Source organism: Amborella trichopoda, chromosome 10, assembly GCF_054954075.1.
Source record: "Amborella trichopoda isolate Santa Cruz 75 chromosome 10, AtrichopodaSantaCruz75HAP2 v2.0, whole genome shotgun sequence".
In the NCBI taxonomy this organism is placed as follows: Eukaryota; Viridiplantae; Streptophyta; class Magnoliopsida; order Amborellales; family Amborellaceae; genus Amborella; species Amborella trichopoda.
In genome coordinates this window covers 17,356,148-17,372,770 of record NC_142345.1, presented here as the reverse complement: position 1 = coordinate 17,372,770, position 16,623 = coordinate 17,356,148, and the positions used below count along the sequence as shown (strand labels likewise).

Genomic DNA, 16,623 nt, shown 5'->3' with positions numbered 1-16,623 from the left:
TTATTCATGTCTCAATGAAGAATATATCAAATTAAAGAAAATTCAGGATGACTTCTCTTCAATCCAAAATTTGTATTCCTCTCTTCTCATAGATATTTCTATCTTAAATAAATTTTATTAGAAACTAAACTCAGAAAGGAAGTTTAAAATTTTAGTGTGGACCATAAAACATTATGTTAAGTACAGAAATAAAATCATGATTTCCAAGTTATGGAAATAGTATTCGTTGCAGAAAACAATACTTGCGCATCCTTGAATAAATTGATCATATCTTTCAAACCACAAGGACTTCCTTGATGAAACTTTTTTTTTTTTAAAGTAGACTCAATTTTGTAAATCATAGTAAAATTTCAGCAAGAAATAAAATCATATGACTGGTAAGAAAAATCATGGAACTCAATGGACAGTTCTTGGATTTTGCCGCAGAACTAACACCCTTCATTGATGATTTCATAACTCTCACTTCCTTTAGGATCTCTTACTAATATTTTGCAGGTAAGTCCTAATCTTAAAGACACAAAATATCAATGAAGTATATAATAAAAAAATACCTCATTATCTTCTTCATATCACTACTCCAAAATAGCCCAAAATACTCATTATGTAGAGTGCATTTTCGGTGTTGGAATATTTCAATAATTTTTAATCGTGAGTGTATTTCTTGACCACAAAGGTCATTAGCTTTCTTATATCTCATTCTCAAACTTGATCTAAACTCAATAAAGAGAAAAGACAATTAATTACATCAAGTATTAATAGCTCTGATATCAATGAAAAAAAGACCTATGTGATCTTTTTATCGGTGAATAATATATATATATATATATATATATATATATATATATATATATATATATATATATATATATATATATATATATATATATATATATATATCACTCTTTTTGTTTTGGTAAAAGATCACTTACAGGTGGTCTTATTACAATAACATATACTTCAAAATAAAATCAACATGGCAATTAAACCAAGATCTTAAAACTTGATACCATGAAAATAACTATGCACTATGCTTGAAAATAAAAAATAAGATTGCAAGAAATAAAAGAGAAGAGTTAAGAAAATTGCCTCAACTGAGCTTATTACACCCCACACCGAGTCACTACCATCTGGTGGTGCGGAAACGACGATCCTGCTTCAATCTCAAACCGGGAAAGCAAGTTTAGGTCAAGCAACACCAATGGAACATGAACCCCTTTGATCACAAACTCAAACCCTAAGTGAATTCCCTTAGCAACTTAGTTTGAGATAGATGGATTCTCGTTTTGTTAAACCCCAAAACCCTTAGCCACAGATCCATAGTTGAGAGATAGGGGAGAAAAAAACTTCATAACCTTAACCCTTAGGTGCTTTCACAATGTGGGAGGAGAAAAAATTTTCTTGACATCGAGATGTATGACTATGAAAAATAAATGGATTTTGAGTATTAGAAATGGTGCATCTTACAACATATTATCCGGACCGTCCATTTTCAATATTTTCATATGTTTATAAATCTACTTGATTTTAACTATTTTTGGAGTTTCAAAATTTATAATTAGATGTAATAATAAATTTTGAAATAATCCTAAAAATATTTTACATCAAAATTCGATGTTACGATAAAATTTGAAAGTACGCCTTAATTGGATTGTTTAAAGTTGCAACCTTATTGGAACTACACCCATATATATATATATATATATATATATATACACCTCATGCTTCTCGGAAACACGTGCTTCGCACATGCATTTTCCTTAGTATTATTATAAAATTAGATGTTCAAGTCATGTACAATCACAACGAAAATGAAGATTGACAGCCTGCAACTGCAAGCTCCCAATAAGCTCTCGCTTGCAGCCGTTAAAGGCATAACAACTTAAATGATAATTACTTTATATTCTTGACGTCAATATAAATACCAGGTTTCCCTTTTTACAATATTTACAAAACTAGCAGAAAATGAGTGAACATGTGAGAAGTCGTAGGCCTTGCACAGCTCCTTCGATAAATAGCACGGCATCGCCAGTACAAGATACATAAGAACAAGCATTACTGCACATAAGAACAACTATTACTGCATGTTAAAGTAAAGACTGCCCATAACATGTAAACATGAAATCATGCAAGGTATAATATCTCAAACATGTAGGACAAGACCTCTAGAATTTAACCCTCAAAAAAAATAAAAAAGACGAGACCTTTGGCATCCCCTATTTTTTGTCATTACGTAAACAGTTGAGAAAGTTCAGTTTCCTCCGCATTATATGCCCATGACAACATTCCTTTGATCAATATAAGTTCTTTTTCTTCTTTTTATAATTTGGGGTACACAGGTAAGTGAGTAGCAGTATTGGCACCCACGACGTTACATTGCTCTTTCACTCTCCTAAGTACTCAGTGACAAAAATTATGTTCCTCAACATTTCTAGGACTAGCATCTGAAAGAATTCAATAAATGCACATGTGGAGGTGAATCTTCATAAACTATTTTATTGCAAAAAAATGGTCCACATTTTGTTAAAGGGACGTTTCAGCATATTAAGATTTCTAAGGTTTCAAATAATTAGGATAAAACTTAGATGATGATTGCCAAATTGTCCTGAACACAAGGGGAATCATGTGGTGCCCAATAATATGTCATTTAAGTGCTTCAAGCCCCATCTGTCCTGGCTAAGGTGCAGGCACTAGGAAAAATCCAAATTTCCGTATCCCTTTCATTTTCTCTATAATTCATAGAGCGAGAGACCACATGTGAAAGCCTCTCATTGGTAGAAGGCCAAGCCTGATCAAGACTTGTGAGTTTGAAAATAACTTGTTTGCTGGTTATAGAGAGCAATTTTTTTTTTTTAATTCGCAAGGACCAGATTCATCCTTTCAAATAGATTTCTTGTTATGTTGCATTAGGGGTTCCACCAGCGTTTTAAAAAACGCCGAGTCGAGCCGGACTCGCCCGGTTCGACTCGAAAATCGCGAAAAGGGACCGGATCGGTTAAAAAATCGAAAATCGTCCGGTTCTAGAGAGAACCGGACGATTCCGCACAGTGACTCGCCGATTCACTGTGCGGAATCGGCGAATCCGTGAAGAACACGGGTTGCACAGTGTTCTTCACGAGATTTTTTGAAATTTGTCATTTTTTGATCATTTTTCTTGTTTTTTTTGGTATGTGATCTGATTTGCAGGCTGTAAACAGCTTTATTCAGCTTTTTCAAGGATTAAATGGTGGAAAAATTTGTTGTTTTTGGATCATGAAAAATTCGGTGTTTAGGGTTTCCGCCTTTTCCGAAATTCATGCCAAATGGCGCATGAATCTTTCAAAATTTGTAGGCATTTTGATCTTATAGCTGTGAATCAAAACCTTTTGTTACTAATTTGTGATAATCGTTGAGAAAAACAGAGTTTTTTGGATATTGAAGGCTTCGGTTCACAAAATCAGGTAAGAACTTTGGGTTTTTTTTTTTTTCCGCCATTTGGTTTATTTCACGGCATATTTTGAACATAATGAGTTCAATAATTAGAGTTTTTAATCTTTATTGTGTCTAGTATGATTTAAAATTTTCAATTTTACGTAATCTGGTCAATTACAGCAAGAAATTTGATATGAACACTGAGATGTCTGCGGAAACAAATTCCGCTGTTTTTTTTTTTTTTTTTCCGCCTTTTGATTTTGTTTTCATGATATATTAGAAATAATGTGTTAAAAATTTAGGGTTTTGATTCCTTATATTGTTGTTTATCAGAAAATAAACTCAATTGGATGTAATTTATTTACTTAGAGGTGAATTTTTGAGTTAAAATCGCTTATGTAAAACGACTCTGTGAAGAACGGAAATTTTTTTTTTTTTTTTTTTTTTTTGTAGCCCATGATAGAATTTTTTGTAATCCATGATCGAAATGTTTGTTTTTTTTTCTTGTAATCCATGATCGAATTTTATTTTTTATTTTTTATTTTTGTAACCCATGATAGAATTTTTTGTAATCCATGATCGAATGTTTTGTAATCCATGATCGAAATGTTTGTTTTTTTTTGTAATCCATGATCGAATTTTTTGTTTTTTGTTTTTTATGTAACCCATGATAGAGTTTTTTGTAATCCATGATTGAATTTTTTGTTATCCATGATGTAATTGTTTTTTTCTTTTTTTGTAATCCACGATCAAATTTTTTGTTTTTTTTTGTTTTCTTTTTTTTTTTTTTTTTTGTAATCCATGATCGAATTTTATGTAATCCATGATCGAATTTTTTGTAATCCATGATAGAATTTTCTGTAATCCATGATCGACTTTTTTGTAATCCATGATTGAAATGTTTATTTTTTTTACTTGTAATCCATGATCGAATTTTTTGTTTTTTTTGTTTTTTTTGTAACCCATGATTGAATTATTTGTAATCCATGATCGAATTGTTTTTTTCTGTTCTTGTAATCCACGATCGAATTTTTTGTTTTTTTATGTTTTTTTTTTTTTTTGTAATCCATGATCGAATTTTATGTAATCCATGATCGAATTTTTTGTAATCCATGATCGAATTTTTTGTTTTTTTTTTTTTTTGTAACCCATGATTGAATTTTTTGTAATCCATGATCGAATTGTTTTTTTCTGTTCTTGTAATCCACGATCGAATTTTTTGTTTTTTTATGTTTTTTTTTTTTTTGTAATCCATGATCGAATTTTATGTAATCCATGATCGAATTTTTTGTAATCCATGATCGAATTTTTTGTAATCCATGATCAAATTTTTAGAAAATTTGTGATTTTTTTTTTTTAATCCATGATCAAACTTTTTGAAAATTTGTTAATTTTTTTTTTTAATCCATGATCGAATTTTTTGAAAATTTGCTGTACTTCTTTTTATTTATTTCTTTTTATCCATGATCGAATTTTTTGAAAAATGATGATTTTTCGAAAAGATGTGAACATCGTGATAAAGTTTTGATTATCATGATGTATTAAACCCAATTTTTAATTTTTATTGTTTGAGTTTGCTGTAATTTTTTTTTTTTTTTTTCCATGATCGAATTTTTTGAAAAATGATGATTTTCCAAAAAGATGTGAAAATCGTGACAAAGTTTTAATTATCATAAGGTATTAAACCATATTTTAAATTTTTATTGTTAAAGTTTTTGTTGAAAAAATTGTATGTTGATGGATTATTTATGCAAAAAAATGCATGTTATTATATTTTTAATACAAAACTGTATTTTTTTTATCTGTTGTTCATGGATTTTTTAATTGGAATGACTGATGTTAGCCGGCTCTTTGAAGAATTGTTTTTATTATTACTTTTTTAATGCAAAAAATGTATGTTCTTGATAATTGAGTTGTAGCCATGTTTGGAGCTTGCATTTTGTATTATTCTAATTGTTTGTAATTGATATGTACGAAAATATTATTGTCAAAAAAGGTATTTTGCAATAACAAATAACAATGAATATGACTACATGAACTACCGCAACATATTATCACTACATATGGTGATTATTTTTCTTTTTGAACTGTCAGGTTAATTTAAACTTTTTACATCTTAAAACAGTTGAATCATGTCAAGATCTACAGAAGACCCTGCATGGCAACATGGGGTCAGACTTGATCCCAACAAGAAAGACAAAATTATTTGTAATTACTGTCAAAGAGTGATAAGTAGTGGGGTACATAGGTTCAAGCAACACTTGGCAGGGGTTAAGGGAGAAGTTTCTGCATGCATTAGTGTCCCTAGTAATGTAAAAAAACAGATGGTGGCAATTCTTAATGCTAGCAAAGGTAAAAAAATTGCCAAACATAGGATGAATGAGGAGATAGCTAGTTTATATACACCATCAAGCAGGAATGATACAGAAGAGCAATATAATTATAACCTAGAAGAGCAATATAATAATGAGCTGGACATGCCCACAAGATTGAGTTTACATGAACAATATCAGAGGGAATGTGGGTTTATAATGCCTGGTGGGTCTAGCTCAGACATGCATGGTGGGCCTATCTCCGATATGCATGGTGGGCCTAGTTCAGATATGCATGGCGGGTCCAGCTCGAGCATGTATGGCGGGCCCAACTCAAATATGTATGGAGGGGTTGGTGGCAATATGTATCAAGGAGAATCAGTTGTTAAAGAAATTGTTTCTAAGTTACCTAGGAGTGCCAGTATTGCAGGTCATGGTCGTAAAGACCCATTTCTCTCAAAGCCTAAGTCACAACAAATGACCCTAAAAGGCATGGTTAAAGGTACAAGAAACATGTTAGGGAGATATGTTGGTAAATGGTTCTACGATAAAGGGATTCCCTTTGATGTAGCCAATAGCCCATATTTTCCACCTATGATTAGTGCAATCTAGAGAGTCGGGCCCGGGGTAAAACCCCCGACGGCATATGAGCTCAGTGGGCCAATATTAGATGAAGAGGTAGAGGAAGTTAAAAAGTGGATTGAAGAATATAAACAGAGTTGGCCAAAGACAGGAATTACTCTCATGAGTGATGATTGGTTGAATAAAGTTAGCAAAAAGGAGTTTTTAAACTTCTTGGCCTATTCCCCAAAAGGTACAGCTTTTTTGTCTAGCAAAAACGTATCAGGGACGAAGAAGGATGCAAACTTCTACGTACGACTATATGATCAGATAGTAGAGGAGGTGAGAGATAAGCATGTAGTTCAGTTTATTACGGACAATGCGCGTGCATGTGTTTCTGCGGGTAGCAAGTTGATGGATAAGAGGAAGCATCTAGTATGGACCCCGTGTGCTGCACACAGCATCGATCTTATGTTAGAGGAAATCGATGAGATCAAAATTGTGAAGGAGACTCTAGATGAAGCAAGGTTGGTGTCGAGATTTATATACAACCACTCTAAAATATTATTTCTGTTTAGAGAACACTCTAAGAAAAAAGAGATAATCAGGCCTGCCATAACCCTCTTTGCGACCGATTACTTAGCTGTGGACTCCATTCGACAATCTGAAGGTGCATTAAAGAGATTGTTTACTTGTGAAGAGTGGTTAAATGACCGCCTCTCGAAGTCCAGTACCGGTATAAAAGTGGATAACATAATCTCAAATAGGTTGTTCTGATCTCGATGTTCCAGTGTTGTAGAGGCCATTGCCCCTTTGATCACGGTGTTAAGAATGGTGGATGCTGATAAGAAAGCTACCATGAGTATCCTTTATGAAGGTATTGAGAGGGCGAAATTAGCCATTGGGGAGAAGTGTAATTTTGCTAGCAAAGTGATCGAGATTATAGAAAAGAGGTGGAACACCAAATTTGGACGTCCAATTCATTATGCTGGTAAATATATATTTATATCATTACAATGTTTCAGTTTAAATCATTTTTTTATGAAATTGTAAATGACATTTTTCTACCTATATATTTTTTAGGTTACTACTTCAACCCAAAATTTTTCTATTTGACACCTGAACAACCCCACAAGATTATGGAAGAGGTCAGATACATTATTGCAAGGTTGGAGAGAAGTCATCGAAACCAAGTAACAGCAATACAAGAGGTATTATTTAATGTTTGGGTAAGAACTTCATTGAGTTGTTATATTTGTGAGGAATAATGCACTAAAACGTAATATATTTGTTTTAGCTTGCTATGTATAGGGATGCTATAGGATCCTTCGGAACTAGACTTGCCAGAAATTCTCGAACTATGATGGATCCAGGTTATCACCTCGCTAATATTTTGTTTATTCATATATTTAATCTTATGAATTGTTCTTGCCCTTACAATGCTTTTTACATTTTAATCCAGCTGAATGGTGAGAGATATATGGTACTGATGCACCTCACCTAAAGAGGATAGCAATCAAGGTGCTCTCCCAGACATGTTCTGCTATTGCCTGTGAGCGCAACTGGAGTACGTTCCAATGGTTGCACACTACTAGGAGGAATCGACTCGCTTCTGAGAAGCTTCATAAACTAGTCTACGTTCATTATAATTTAAACCTCAGAGAGCGACAAATAAAAAAAAAGCTTGACGACTATGGGCCGATAGACTTAGACACAATATTTGTCACAGACACAGCAGACCAATGGGTAGTAGAAGAGGAGGAGCCAGTGTTGCACAAGAGAGCGTTCCTTGAGGCTATCGGTGATAAAGATATTGAAGAAAGTGATGAGCAGCATGAAAGAGGAAGCAGCCAGCCAATGTATCCACAATATGTCGATGATATTGCACCTAATGAAGGACAGTGGGAAGGGGGTCTAAGAGAAAATGAGAGAGATGATGATTCTGAGGCCACCTTATCCCAGCCATATTATTCACATATCGAGTCCCAACAGCAACAGTGTAGGGATGAGCACGACAGTGCAGGTGAGCATGAAGGATGGACAAGCTTCGAGGATTTTGGATTGGAAACACAACAAAACACTAACACTCAAGGATTTGGGAATAGTCAGACGCCCGCTAATATCGATGATTCGTTTTTAGATCGAATCAATGAATTGTCAAACGAATTCAATCAAAAGCACCAGTGTGACCAAGAAGAACAACAACGTCGTCTATCATTTTATTTTTAGATCGTATGTTACTAATTTTATGCGTTATTGTAGTCCATGTATGTTGATATACTTATTCCATGATAATTCTATGTTTATCCTTTTGTGTGATGTAAATTAAATGTTGAATGGCGGTTCATGCAGGGAAAGAACATATCAATATTCGCATATTCATTCAAAAACATGAAAATTCTTAATGGAGTACCCTCATTTCTTATTGAATTCCTAAAAAACAATATTTATAATGAATTTTAATAATTTTTTCAGATTTTTTTGAAGCTTTATTCTGACCGATTCACCCGATTCCCGATCCGGATCGCCGATTCGCCGATTCGAATCGGTTTTTTGAAAGCCCGATTTGGGTCACCGATCCGGTTTTTAAACCATTGGGTTCCACTCTTACAAAGCTCACTCCAAAATCCCATAACTTTGTTGCAACTATTCACTCGTAATAAATTCCCAGCTTATATTCTGACACATCTCATAAAATTTCTGGGCAGCAAGTAACCAACAAAGTGATTGATGCTCTTCACAAACATCATATTCGTAATTACATATTTTAATCTTAGAACCATGCTGATTTAAGTGGGTCTTCACCTTCAAGATCCAAGCAGATGGTACCATTGAGAGGCATATGTAACTTGTCACCCAAGGAAAATAACAGGAAAATCAGATTAGGATGAGCAGACCCCTTGAATAACTGCAAAGTTAACCATCATTTGGACTCGATGCTGTGAAGAGGTGAGTATTTCAAATTGATGCAAACAATACCCATATAGGTTTCTATTCCCATCAACTATAGGTTATTGCGACAATTTGAATTAATCACCTCTTCACAGCGTTGAGTCCAAATGATGGTTAACTTTGCAGCTATTCAAACTCTTATTCAGTAGCTTATTCAGGAGACGGTCATGCATATAACTTCCATTCTGTTACTCTAATGACATTGGTGCTTTATGAAACCCTCCATTCCAAATATTCATGAGAATAACAAGAAACTTTGAAGTTAGTTTCCGTCTAAAAGAAGATTAAACATTGACTAATCACTCTTGTGATGTCAATACAGTCCATTAGCCAGCCGATTCATGTAAGAGGGAGGACATGACATCCAAGAGCCAATTGTTACTACAAAATACTTGTTACCTTGGTGCTAAATAAGTAGACTCCCTCACATAGTCAAATTGTCATCTTAGACCAGATAGGAGAGTACTAAGAAAGCCTAGTGCCAGCAGTCCCAATTACCAAGTAATCATTGGACCAGATTTGGCCCGTGTAGTTGGGGTTTTGAACTAGCTTGTGTGAGCTCGTAGGAGGCAGTGATATGACCTTGAGATACAAGAAAGGTAACCCTTTTCTCGGAATGGCCATATACAATATTTCTAGTATAAAAGGCACAAATATCTTGGGAATTGTCATAAGTTCATAAATCATAACAAGATCTGCATATGCAGACACACCAAGACAGGTAAAGTGTCCTTGTATGATACTGCCAAACATTGACACTCTTGGGATGTAATAGAAATGGTGGAGATGCAAAGGACACTAATAGATAACGTTTTCATACGGTAATATGTTATGTCCAGACTGTATGATATGTGGAGTATGTATGGTAGGGACTCTACTGTAATATTCGTGTTTGTTCAATGCATTATTTTTAACCCAAGGTAGCAGGGGCATTTTAGAAATCTGCAAGAATACACAAATTAGTGAAAGACTTTGTGGAACCCTATGCTTCCACATTCTCCAATTTCTTACGTATTTTTATTCCCAATCTACTGACTTTGCTTAACCCACAATAAATAATTTCCCAACTCTGGGAACCAATAGCAGGTCCTAAGTGGAGGGGTGCTAAACTGTCAATGTTATCACAATTATCTCAGAAAAATAAGATTACACAATTCAGTAAACTTAAATCGCAATTATTGGCATTTTCCTTGGATAGGGAAACAACTCTTACCAGCCAGAATCTGTTGATGGTTACAGCTCAAATGCTCAGGGACTCAACGCCAATATTGAGCCCAACGATGAATAGTTTCAACCATTTGAGGGAACAAAGCACTAACACTATCATTGATAACTTCTTGAAAGAAATGCACAGAGGCTTCATCATCCAAGTCTAACCGAAACTTCTCTTGTAGCTGTCATGAAAAAATCAACCAGTTCTTAAAAATATCATCAAAGTTTGAAGATACCATACCCAAATAAAAAAAGGACGTAGCATACAGAACAAACCAACCTTGAGAATGCCCTTCTCAGGGTCCGAAGCAATGTCAGGAATATTGGAACCCGCCATTAAGTGGAACAAATTTAGAATAAGGTTGCTCGATTTTCTAAGAATGTTGTATGCTTCACAGCAGTAGGATTTGAATCTGGTATAGTATGGGCTGCACTCAAGATAAAAAAGCAACAGAATCTATAGTAGTTACATAGGTGAGTTAAGCACATCACAACAGTTTAAATAGATGAAATTAACAGGGACCAACTAGAGAGGTTCCAAAATGCATGATTGGTATCAAATATCATAATCATGCCTTAAACTATAGATACTATATTGTCAAGCTATAGTTAAGGGTGAAAATGCGTTGCAAGAACGTAAGGAAACCCTATCCCTAGAGAGAATGTAGGACAGATGACCTTTAAAGAGAAGGATTTTAGAGAACTTAAATAGATTCCGAGTTGGACACTTGTTCCAAGAATTGTCTCTTCGTATATGATCTAACTGTGAAAAGTTGTACCTATTGGCAGGTGTCTCTACTTGGGAAGTGTCATGTCTATTAAGTATTTTTTGTGCTAGTGTTTTATGAAGCTGTTTAACATTATTTTTTATGTAGAGGTGTGACTCTTGAAATAAATTGCAACCCAAGGACCATCTGATGTGTTTTCATTGATCATCTGCCAGGCACAAAGGGGTACAAGTACTATTACTCTTTTACATGGAGAGAAGTGATGCGATGCTCGATGAGGAGAAGTCAAAATGTTCAAAAGAAACAACATTTTATAAGCGATTGGGAGAAGCACCACCGCAAAGCCGGATAGCATTTCTCAGTCCTCCATTTCTCTCTTCTAGAATCTAGATCAGTAAATACCTTCCACAACAGAAAAGGCTCCCAAAATCCACATTTAGATCAGTGACTCAGGTTTCAATTGATACAAAACCCAACATCTCTAAGTGGTAGTCAGTGAAATAGCTCAGACATCATAGGTGCGGTGCTACAGTTTTCTAGCTCAAAAACGCCAACTACAGTTCCATAATTCCATATTTAACAATATACCAAGTTCTTCATATGAACAAAAATGTGACCACAAGCATGCCTATGTTGGGGTTTTGTGGCCTTTAAAGACCGTGAGAGCATGTAAAACTCAATTATAGTGGATTATACAATTTAGCGGCAGTGTTTGTGTTGGTCGACTGACCGAGGGTTAGGCAATTAATGGCCCTAGTTATGTCCAAAACCCTTCACTTTGAGTATGGGCATATGGCAATAAACAAGTGTCATCCCTTGTTGAGGTTGGAGAGATGCCAATGAATGATTTGTAAACTAGGAGAGCTTTGTAATCTCTTATGAGCGGATGTAGATCTGTGAAAGCAATGGCTAAATCTTCAACAAACTTCTGCACAATATAAACACATGACAGCTGCATTACCGAGAAGCAACCTGAAAAAAGACACATGTACATGTGCATAGAGAGAGACCCCTTAAACTATAGTGATATATGCATGTTACTTGCTCTTAAGGGAGGAACCTGTAATTCACACATTCTAGGATTATGGTTCTACTATTTATTATCCAGTTTTGATGAGCCAATCAAGAGACCCTACATGAGACTGTATGTCATATGTCGCATTGGGTTGGATTGAAAAGATAGTCGAGAGGATCACGGTCACTTATCTTGACCCATTGGTACCAATCCACTTCTAGATATTTTATTTTTGGCATAATAAATATTTTTGTGAATTTTAAATTTTTTTTCAAAATTCTTAAAATTAATTACAGCTGTAAAATTCTTAGAAAGGGTGTTTCTAAATTATGGTAGTGTAGACGGGCACGTATGGGACCTTGGATCCACCACTACATATGTGCCACACCACATGGGTGGGGCGTGAGACCCATGGGACCCACACCTCACATATGAGGTGGTACACCACAACTCTTCTTTATTTTTATGCTCTATATTTGGAAACATGTTTTAATTTGGTTGGTTAGAAAAGCCTTTTGTAAAGGATTTTATGTCCTTATTATGTAGGTCGATAATCCATGAAAATAGAGGATTCAAGAAGATGTTACATATAGAATTAGAGCTGATCGGACGAAATGGAGATGCTCTTCTAGAGTTTTATGTGATCGTCACATACTAATGAAACTGAAGGGGTATTTCTATAGGCGCGTTGCAACACCAGCCATGCCTTGTGGGGCGATATGTTGGGTAGTCAAGAAATAACAAATCTATAGAATGAGTGAAGCTGAGATGAGGGTGTCAAGATGGATTTCGAAACAATAGATTTTGAAATAAATACAACCAAAGGAACTTAAGGGTGGCTCCAATAAGCAATAAGATGAGGGAAAGTAGACTTAGGTGCGCTAGGCCATGTGTAACCTCAACCTAGAACAACATAAATTAGGAGGGCGATTTGGTTCAAGTACAATGCCCTAAAAGGTCAAAAGGTGGGTCCAAAAGGATCATGGATGGAAGTAATGTGAAGAGATATCATGACTTATAGTCTGATTGGGGGTATGGCCCTTGATAGAATAGAATGGCAAAATAAAACTCATGTAGCCGACCCCAAATAGTTGGCATAAGGCTTGGATGATGATGATGATGGTGATGGTGATGGTGATTTTCTAGGAATTGGCTACTTGAAATAGTGTTTTGTATCTTTGACCAAATATCTTATTTTGATTTCCTACGATTTCATGAGATATAAAGGACATTCTACAAATATTATTTTAGATTGGTCTTATCCTAGTTTTGACTACAAGTTTGATATATGTCAAAGATTCAAGGGATAAGATTCTTAGAATTCCCCCCTAAATCATGAATGATGATTCATGGGATGGAGGGCTTAGATTTAATCATCTCTCACCTAACAGATTTCCTAAAATCCTATTAGTCATGGAGAGTCATAATTATGGATAGGCATACCTGAGAGGGCATTCGGGCCTATAAACTAAGGGGCGCCCTCTAATTCTCGACACCTTATTTTCTACCCTCTCTCTCTCTCTCTTGATTCTCTTCTCTACGCCCTACTCTCTCTTTCCTCTCTTGTTCTCCCTTCTCTCCCTATGTGGCACACCACCCCTTAAGACTCTAGGGGTGGCATGCCTAGTTCTAGTTTAGATCAAGGGGAGATGCCACATAGTGCATGCCTCAAAGGTTCATAAAAGGGTCTACAAAACACTAATTGTGCTATGCTCTCATAAAAACCCTAGTTTGTGAGGTATTGCCTAAAGAAGCTTCTTGGCTCAAAAAATTAAGCAGGTCCAATAGGATCAGAATGAGCCATCAGTCAGGAAATCAAGTGTGGGGTATAAAGTCCTAAAGGTGATCCTAGGCATATTTGAGGACGTCTTCCCAGCTGTTTGCTTTTATTTTTCAGTCATCTTTGTTAATTTATTTGAATTTTCAGGAGCATTATTTGTACTTAAAAAGCTAGGGGAAGCTTATTTTTCATTCATAGATTGCATCTATTCATAAATCCTAGGTTGTGTTTAGGGTTTTCTTTCTTGTTTACTGCAGTGTATTTTGGAACTTTTGAGTGGAACTCATATTCATTAATAAAAGAGAAAGAGAATTTTTTATTTTCCTCCCTTGAATTCCACGTAGTCAATTCTTTCCGCCTAGTTGACCAACAATATGTTCCTAAACAAGTCCACCAGCTAGATTAATTTTTTGCAGAGAGGTACCTTTTACAAATGCAACACAAATTGAAGTATTGAATAGCCACCAAGGTAAAAATTCTGTTGCATAGCCGTTTTCTAGTTTATGACTAAATCAGTAGCTGGTAAGTAGCAAAAGAATGTTTCACTAAAATAAGATACATACTGAATTGTAAACATCCATCCTAGAGTTGTATTGTAAGGTTAGCCACAAAACATACAGCAGAAAAAGATGATTATACCTTTCTGCACCACCCATGGCTTCAACCATTTCTTTGCACAGTTTCATAGGTGGTGGAAACGGCTTTGGATCTCGACCAAGAATATAAGCAAAATCAACATGGAAGAGCCGCCCATCTTCCCTAAGAAGAAGATTATCAAGATGCCTACAAGAGAAAAAGCTGCACATTATCAGTACTTGCCGTGCAAAGTTTTGTTTTTTGAAATGGTTGAGTACGTGCAGTCAACGTTCCAGGTACCTTTTGCTATGCGACTAAATCGAGATAAATGTAGTTTTTCTTGAAGATGGTGGCAATATATTACTAAATTAGATAGATTACAAGAAATTTTCTTGAGAAGTGAGACAGAGGCAGCCCACAAACCAGGCGCTCTTACACAAAAAATGTTTCATATGAAGGAGAAGAATCAAAAGGGAAAGGTGTTTGCTGGAGAGGAGAGAAAGAAGAGGAGGAGGGCAGGGGTAAGAAGGGGGTGAAGAAATTAGGCCATTTAGGGTACAAGCAAGATAGGAAGTGGGTGAAGAGTTTAGGATCTGAAAAAGAAAGTGGGAGGAGAGATTAAGAGAGAGAAAGGAAGGGATTGAGGTCACCAGCAAGGAGGTAGCCCAACTTGCCAGTTGCGCTATACAAAAATATCCAAGTATAAAACAAGAAATCCAAAAAGAGAGAGGTAAGGAACTCATTGGGATAAAAGAACTTGTTAACAATCTAGAAAGCATCCAACTGAGAAGACAACACGAATAAGCAATATGGCACTCAAAACAACCACCTAGAGGCAAACAAAACATGGATATTATGACCCCCTCAAAAAGTAAGTGATGAACCTGTAAAACTGGAGATAACACTACTGAACTGATTAATATCATTCGCTAGATTTAGAATGGAGTATATCAACAGTTCATTCTAATGAGAACTTTGGTTGCACACCACAAGGCAATATTTAAACCATAATGAAGCATAAAATCACCACAATTTCTGTATATCATTGTTAGCAGAATAAGTAGTCAACCATAAACTGAAGGTAGAAAAAAGAAAAAAGGGAAAACTTGACTAAGACACCATGACAAAGGACTGGCATATGACAAGAAAGATGGCCTAACAGCAAACTTTCCACACATGATCTGTTATTCATGAATCAAGGTATTTGAGAAATAACAACATTAAAAATAACAATATAAATGAATGTAAATGAGCAAGCTAGAGAGGAAGTAACAACACAGTTACTAGCCATAAAACAACAATATAAATGAATGTAAATGAGCAAGCTAGAGAGGAAGTAACAACACAGTTACTAGCCATAAAACGCATGTTCAAAACACAACAAAGTATTTCTACCAGCCAATGATAAAAAATGGGGATTCAGGCGCCTAAGCGTTTTGTGTGCCTGGTCGCCTAGGCGCCCATCCAGAGACAAGGTGCCCTCGCCAAAATTGAAACCCCCCCCCCCCCCCCCCCCCCCCCCCGCCCCAAAAAAAAAAACAGGGGAATACTTAGGGCATGGTTTTAAGTCTTTGGGAGTTTTTAGGGCAATTTTAGAGCCCCAAACTCCTTGTGAAACAGATGAAAAAGTAATAGTACAATCACATAACAGATTTACGAATACAAGTCTCAAAGAGATTGTAAATTGTAGGACATTAAAATGCTTGAAATCCCAAATATCATTATAGGAAACTAGAAGTCTAGACTAGAAACGATACACAAAGTCAACAAGGAAAAATTGAAAAACAAATACATCAAGTCATCAACCAAACATGTAATTATATTGTAAAAGCAAAAAAAAGGTAAAAGAAAAAACACATGATTCGCAACATAATATGTTGTAGCAAAATAAAATCAAAACCCTCTTTCAAATATGATAATATTTTAAAAATATCAAAATCATATCGATGTCGGTGCAAACTTCGTCTATTGGGTCGTCAAAAGTCCTCAAAATCAACTACTAAATACTCTAAATCCCCCACAAACTATTGCCTTTTGTTTTGAGAAGAAATTGCAAAAATCAAAACTTTATCGATGTTT

General features: G+C 35.3%; 1 protein-coding gene across 22 annotated transcripts in view; it reads right to left on the bottom strand.

Annotated features, from left to right (window-relative positions):
- Window positions 1–1,739: 1,739 nt before the first annotated feature.
- Window positions 1,740–16,623, bottom strand: part of VPS34 (vacuolar protein sorting 34) — a 66,917-nt gene continuing 52,033 nt past the window's right edge. For 7 of the 22 annotated variants that reach the window (XM_011626835.3, XM_020670149.2, XM_088849654.1 and 4 more), the window contains 3 exons: window positions 14,608–14,751; window positions 10,726–10,873; window positions 10,193–10,627 (listed from right to left, as the gene is read on the bottom strand). In XM_011626835.3, the coding sequence (XP_011625137.1) occupies window positions 10,490–10,627; window positions 10,726–10,873; window positions 14,608–14,751 (430 nt within the window). In that variant the 3' untranslated portion in view covers window positions 10,193–10,489. Of the gene's footprint in view, window positions 2,056–8,938; window positions 9,130–10,192; window positions 10,628–10,725; window positions 10,903–14,607; window positions 14,752–16,623 lie in introns of those variants that run through there. The other 15 variants (XM_088849655.1, XM_088849651.1, XM_020670146.2 and 12 more) reach the window with 5 other exon arrangements.